Source organism: Dicentrarchus labrax, unplaced genomic scaffold, assembly GCF_905237075.1.
Source record: "Dicentrarchus labrax unplaced genomic scaffold, dlabrax2021, whole genome shotgun sequence".
Taxonomy (NCBI): Eukaryota; Metazoa; Chordata; class Actinopteri; family Moronidae; genus Dicentrarchus; species Dicentrarchus labrax.
The window spans coordinates 75,718-83,379 of record NW_026136722.1 but is presented as its reverse complement, the minus strand read 5'-3'; the positions used below and the strand labels follow the sequence as shown (position 1 = coordinate 83,379).

Genomic DNA, 7,662 nt, shown 5'->3' with positions numbered 1-7,662 from the left:
CTTGTTCAGATTCTGTACTTGTTCTTTGTTCAGATATTTCCTTATTCAAATTATAACTTTTCACTATTGAGGGTCTTTTGCAGCTGCTTGATTTAAAATAAAATCATGGTTTTGTAGAAAGAAAAAAAAAGATTACTTATTGTTTTGGTATTCTTAATTAAACTTGGGTTTTAACATTTAACATATCAAACAGTTACTTATGGGGGGCTGATTTTTTACGCCGACCAAGGGTGAGTATATGTCTTTAAGTTTGAAAAGTAGAAAACAAGAACCTTTATGGTTCAAATGAGACCATATATTCCTGCTTCATGAGGGATCAGCTTCCTCCTCGTCCTCTCCTTTTCCAGAAGTGATGTATTTGCAAAACTGATCCCAGAGCAGGCCGGCCATCATTCCTCATTGCACAGGGCAGCAGCGCACTCTGGTGTCCGCAGGACGAATGGCAGCCCTGATGGACTCTGACCAACCTTACTGTGAAGGGAATATATGGGCTGTTACATTTGTAATTTATACATTTTCTCACTTTCTTCAGTTGTGGAATTCAAAAGAGGAGCAGAGTGTATTGTCCTATCATAGATGACTGGACAGACCATGGCATTAATACTGTACTATTGTTGTATTTTAAGTTCACAAATGCAAACTTTGGATTACATTGATGCTTGCTTTAGAAAGTTGTTACAGGAGGATTGATCAGTGACCAGTACCCCTTTAAATGTACACACTGTATGGGCATGTCAGTACTGTTTTAAGATAGACAACCCTTTAATGCATCCTTATGTTCTCAGGTGAAGGTTCATTAGTCACTGTTTGGATAAGCAAGAGAACAAATAAACACAGGGCGAGGTGGGACCATTGTTAGTGAGCCACAGGGAGGTGGTGAACAATGATTTATCCAGTCTACCTTTCTGTTTCTCTCTCACAAAAGCTGCCCAGGAGAGCGTTATGTTGCCTGGAAACTCCACTTAACAAGGTCAGAGACAGGAGAGAGGTAAAGAGAGACTGACACCTCCAGCAGTCCACCGAGGCTGCTGGGCTGCTCTCTCTCCAGGGCACACGTCAGGTGAGTAAACACTCGTATTTGCTTGCTCATTATTTCTTAGGCATGACTGTACTTAACTGTGCTGCCACCTTTTTATTCTTGTTGTGGTTTTTACATCCCATCCTATGGTAACAAGTCTCACCTAAATACATCATGTGGAAACAAAGTTCTGAAAATCTGACATAGGTTAGGCCTTATGTGGAATATGCCTACGCGTTCTCATCCAAGGATGTCAAACGGGTGCAGTTTGGTTAGGTTTAGGAAAAGATCTTGGTTTAGATTAGAATAAGTAAGCCACAGGACCTAAGGGACATACGTAACGGTATGTACCTTTAAACTTTATATAAGTCCATGTTGAGTTTTGGTTTCACACCGGACACGAATCCTGGCCTCCTGGGTGAAAGTCCCATGTTTGTTTGATTCATCCATCCATCCACCTCAACCGCCTCCATATGCGGACTTTGCCTCTCTTTATGCTACGGGACCTCACTTTCTAAAGGCTCTCTGGCATCCCGGTGTAAGATGCACCAAAGGGCTGTGGCAAATCCTCAGTATTTGACAATCAGGGAATGAGACTGAGACTTTGTGAAGTATCTTTGGAAAATATATGTGCTGCATTCTGTGTCTGGTTAACACTGATTGTAATCCCATGCCAGCTTATTCAGGCTTATTCGGGCACATTCCCAAGCATGACACAATGATAAACTTTCATAATCCTCATTATATTAACAAAATGGATCAGACTGATAATTGGTTGTGATAAGTATCCACTGGGTGGCAGGTGACAGGAGTGTGTGGAGAACAGGTAACACAGGAAGGAGATCAGTAATCAGAGGAGCTGACGGCAGTGGTTGGGAGTTTAAGTGTATCAGGTAACTCTGTAGTGCAGTCAGAAAGAGAGGAAGGAGGTGTATGTCTAAAAATTCTTGTGGTGTCCGATCAAAATATCTCGTACTGTATTTGTAATGCTGCTCTTGATTAAGACACCCTAATGTTTGAGTTCTAAATATTAAACAGTAACACCAGGCTGTAAGTGTTTTACTGCATCTGTATGCTGATTTAAATCACCAGCTTGTGAGCTAGTTAAACAAAATATCACGTTAACAGCATCATAAAATAATACTAATAAAACACATTTTACACAGCTTAGCAGGAATCAAACACAGAAGGTTCTGCACAGTTTAAAATTTTAAGCAATAGTTTGACATTGTGGGAGATGCACTTATTTGCTTTTGTTAGATGAGAAGACCAGTAACACAATTACATCTGTCCATGCAATGTCTACAGCCTGCAGCCAGTTAGCTTAGCATATAGACTGGAAACAGCTGTTCCTAAAGGTGCACTTTGGTTTTAATTTAATTTAAAAAAAAAACAGAATATAACAAGCAGATCTTGGGAGCTGGTGGACACCAAACCAGAGCAGTAAGGAGAGTGAATATTGGACTTCATTCATCAGGTGGACACAAACACGAGTTGAAATGAATGCTAATGTTGCTCTGTGTCTGTTGGGTGTGTAAATAATCAGCGTTAGCCATATCAACTTTATAAGAGATAATATGTTAACAACTTGTTCCCACTGCCCCAAGTGGCCTAAACATCCCTTATGGATTATTATTTAAATATTACATTAATAATTCACATTTGCCATACAGTTCTGTTTTTATATATGCTGTATTATTCTTTATGTGAACTAATGTGTGAGTTGATTGTCCAGGTCAGGATACAGAGCTGTTGATCGGCTGCTATCTCTTCACGTCTCCATCAGGATGTCAGCTATGCACTGGGAGGCCAGACGGCGTCAGAATGCTCTGGACCGCAGGATGGCCAGAGACAAACCTCAGGTAAATAACCATGATGTACCAAATAACGTATGTTATTTAAAAAGGTTTCCTGGTTGTGACAGTGATGGAATATCACTAAGTACACTTACTCATCTAGCGGGAATTAAAATCCCCTGACTCAACCAAACACACAGGAGAAAGCAGTAGGCGATATGTTCATTTTTAACAGGGGAAGCCCCATTAGGAGCACCCTAGCGATGAGAAGAGGTTATTTTAAGTAACCCACTATATAAGCTATAGTTTAGAGGGTATTAAAGATCCAAGACGAAACTGACAGAAGGACAGGACTGAGAGAAAAGGAGAAATAACAAATCCGCCTGCTATTTCAGCACCACATACATGGATTTTATTGATATTTCAGAGCCATGGTTGGCACTCAGTAACGTAATTATGATGTTCCCAACTTTTGGTCTGGACCCAGACCACAGCCTGTCTGTTAGTGACCTTAGTACTCTGGGATAAAGAGGGGGGTAGCAGGTTGAAAAGGGGATGTATTTTAGTAATTTTACTACCAAGGAAGATGGCCTCCCCCCGACATATCGCCTACTGGGAGAAGCTACAGTGGCCAACTGTGTTTGGTTTGTCCGTTGTGCGCTACTGTAGAAACATGATGGAATCAATAGAAGAGGAAAGAGATAGTTAAAAACGTCTCATATAAATATAAATAATATATTCCATTTCTGCCAATATCCTCCTAAATGTTACACACTGGACCTTTAATAGTAGAGCTTCCAGTCAGTGGATGTAAGAATCTGAAGATATTTCTTCCAAAACGTTCTGCTGACGGTCTTCCCGCAGTCTGTCTGGTCTACTTTATTATTGAACAACAGATTGAAAACTGAGCAGGGACATGTGACACCCCAGCATGGGGTCGTTTCCTGTGTGAATCTGACAGCTTGTATCCTGTTGCTGATTTTCCAGGGTGCGTTCAGACGCAAAAATATGTTTCAGATGGATTCAATAATAACCCTAATTTATTTATCTTTTAAAGACCTGAGTTAGCTAGGATTAACTTTAAATAAGTAGAGGCTTGTTTTAAGATAAGATACCGCTCGGGGGAAATGTCCCTTTTGGGCATTTGAAAGAAGACTAAAAAGAGGTCCCCAAGTTTTAAATGAAATAAAAATGCATCCAAATGTAATGATTGGCTGGGCTTAATACAGGCCTGCAACTGCTACAGATTTAATTTCAGAGCATTTGATTTATTGATTTCTGTTGGGATGTAAAGAGAATGTCAACAAATATAACAAAAATGAAATACATTACCTACCTTAGCTTTAAAGGCTGTAAAGTCTCCAAAAACAGACATCAACATGTAAAAATCAATCAAAGTTTTTCTTTTCACTTTGGCATGCAGAGGTGTAATAATACACTTGTGTATTTGGACACAAAATCTGGCATATTCTTTTAACTCTTGTCTTTTCCATTGTTGTTGCTGTATTTGGAGTGTTTATTTTAGTTTATCTTTTTCTTTACAGCTGCTGCAGACGGGTTCTGAGACCAGCCACAATGCAACTGAATCAAACACAACACAAGAGCAAACAGGTATCATTACTGACAGATTCAGACCACGGTTGGACAACGTATCATCTATCAAAAACATAAACTTGTCCCATCTTTCTGTTATCATGGGTTTGCTTTTGTTGCCACTGCTCTCTGTTCAAGTTGGGGCCGAGTTCCTGGGACTCACTTTAAGCACTGCTCAGGAGGTGATATTTAATGTGGTTCCTGTACTTTCAGGGTTTGGCAGCTGTGCTGATGATTATGATTGGTCATGCAGATGTGTAGTAACATCACAACAAGAATCACTACAATACACACATAATGGAAAACCCTATTTTACTACTGCATCTGTATCGACCAGGACAACCTAATCTCTTTAAACAGATGTTTGGAAGAAGATCCTTTTTTATTAGCTTTTTTTTTGAAGGACCAGTGTGTACGATTTAGTAGCAAATAATGGTGTAGTTGCATAAGGTAACAAAAAACAACAATTCCTATATTCAGGTGATTATACATTAATGAAAACATACCTATGAATATTATATTCCATTTCTGCCAATAGCTCCTTCTAGATGTTATACACTGAATCTTTAACATGTATCATATTCATGCATTCATATGCGAATATCTGTTTATAGAGATTAGCCAAAATGTGATTTTGTCTTCATGCTCAGTTAACAGTTAACACTAATGTATTCATGAAATGTAATTAACGAGCTTCAACTTGCAAAAACAGTGTAAACATGCCGTACTTTATCTCTCAGTGTGAATAATACTGTATCTGCTCTTGAACTAAATCACACCGTAGAGGGAGCCAATTTTCTGCCTGAGAAACAGCTGTTGACATTTAATTGTCCATTGAATCATGTTCAAACTTGACTACTGCGCAGCTGTCCACACACACACACACACACACACTCACGACAATGGTGTCATTGTTGGCTCTGTTACTGTTTCGTGAATATCTTTGGAATCTTTGGAGGTCTTTAACCCCTCAGTGGTCTCATCATGAAGTCACAGTCACAGTCACAGAACACACACAGTACTAACTCAACATTTGCATACAACTACATGTTAACATGGGGAGGCCCATTGTACACACACACACACACACACACACACACACAGTTTATCTGCCACTATGAGACAGTGTCTCTGCAAGACTGAGAGTATGTGTTCCATGTGCATTTACATGTGTTTTTCCTGATCCAGATCCAGATCTCATGTCTACCAGGTGGAAATGAGCTCTACAGATCATTATCATGATCACAAGAATATTAGCATTTTAATGGACGTGTTATTTTGTTAAGAAAACACACGACTCCCCTTTAAAAGGATACCAAAAAAGTATGTATATGTCCAATGTATATTGTACATTTTGTCAATTTCAGACAAGTCAACCTCTCTCACGTGAAGGGTAAGGTTACCTGATCATGTGACCACGTGGACCTCGTGTTTAACTTAAAAAAGACGGACACACACACACACACACACACACACACACACACACACACAGGCCGGCCGAACGTCACGGTCCAGAGTGTTCTCATTAGAGGGAGGTCTGATGAAGGATTCATGAAGGGCCACTCAGGCTGCTGCACACTGAGTGTCGGATATCAGCAGCCACAGATTTACTGTTTTCCTGGCAACAACCTGAAAAGGATTGATGGGAGCAAAGTGAAAGGATACATTCAGCCATTATTTGATGCCTCACCTTGTCTGCGAGCATCAAGGTCTCATATGGACTGCACTCGCTCTCAAACACATACCACTGGTGATCCATGAGCTCCCTCTGGTGGTACGTGGGGTGAGTGGCATAGTCAGAGACACTCTCTGTTTTCCATTTCCCTTTTTTTTTCTTCATCGCACACAGAATGGACAGCTGTTGGACCTTTAATCTAAGGAAGATTTGCTCAGCATTCATCATGTTTTTCATGTGTTGTTTCCAGCTGGAGGCCAGTGCCCCCACTGTAAGAAAGACCTGATGACGCCTGTGCATCACAGTGCTAAGATCCCCAACAGGTACTCAGTAAGTATCAGCGCCTTCCTCATGATGAGTTTGGGTTGTCACGTCTTTAATCTCCTCTCCATGGCTGACACAGGGAACTCAGGAGAGAACAACTTTTTGCACATTTTTGAGTATTTTCCGAGGAATAATGCCTGTTTATCTTTCAGTCTTTACAGTACGCCCAGCAGTGGTGAGGACGACGAGGAACTGAGCTGAATCACCGCACCAAGTCTGGATGCTCTGAACAGCAGCTCTGCGTCTGCTTTTGTCGAAACTGCACCAGTGTGAGATTGCCGTTGGTTTAATATGTTAATATAACAAATATGACTTAAAACACGTCTCTTCTCCAAGCACTACTGAGCTCATGGTCATCTGGAAAATGTGTCCTGTCCTATTTCATAGATCATTTCTCAGTGAGACCTTCATACCGTACAGTGAGCCAGTAATACGTAGTCAAAGTCAAATATCCTCAACAGTTGACTGAATAAACTCATGTCATACAAACAGTTTCAGCAGTCTGTTCACAGGTTTACAGAAACTATCATAAACCTGTAACCTCCATGCCGAATTTCAGCCAAGGGTGAAAACTGTGGCCGCTCCCTTTAATATCTATATATACACATGTACCTATAATAGACCTGTCTGTCTGGTCACAGTGTTTTCAATTCCATATTCATATTCGCACAAAGAATCTTTCATGGTGGCTGTTCTAACATCCATAATGCTGCAATGCAACCAAAACACTTGATAAACATCAACTCTGACACTATTGTCTTTTACATTTCCCTTTATGGGAACTGGTGGTCTTGATATTGAGTGCTGTGAGTGAACATAAAAAAAAACCTCTTGTTTGTGCTGATTCAAACTGACCATGTAGTGAATTTAACAGAGCTATTTCAGTCGTGACACATGACCACAGTTTGGTTTGGTCTGAGTTGCATTAATATTAAAGTGCCACATGACTGCCCGCATTCTTCTTTATAATTGTCACAGAATTACAGAATAATGTTAGATCTGTGGCGGCTCAGAAAGACAGGACGACCTCAAACATTAAAGGTTTCACCATCGACATCCACCAATTTCACAAATGAAGGTCAACAACCAATAACTTCCTGTGCCCGGTTGCATTAACTAATGTGTTTCTGACTTAAGTTTATACCTAATGTACAATATTTCCCGAGGCTGAGGGGTTCATTTAGGAGTGTTACATATAGCCTCTTAGGTTGTCTCCTTGCCTTCATGTTTGGACCGAGGCTTTCATGGTAGTTATT

General features: G+C 40.3%; 1 protein-coding gene across 1 annotated transcript; it reads left to right on the top strand.

Annotated features, from left to right (window-relative positions):
- The first annotated feature begins 928 nt into the window (after window positions 1-928).
- LOC127356252 (coiled-coil domain-containing protein 200-like) lies at window positions 929-6,895 on the top strand. The gene is made up of 5 exons (XM_051387856.1): window positions 929-1,060; window positions 2,754-2,880; window positions 4,359-4,425; window positions 6,333-6,412; window positions 6,559-6,895. Exons 2-5 carry the CDS (start codon window positions 2,806-2,808, stop codon window positions 6,583-6,585), a joined length of 249 nt encoding a protein of 82 aa, XP_051243816.1. The 5' UTR covers window positions 929-1,060; window positions 2,754-2,805; the 3' UTR covers window positions 6,586-6,895.
- Window positions 6,896-7,662: the final 767 nt, after the last annotated feature.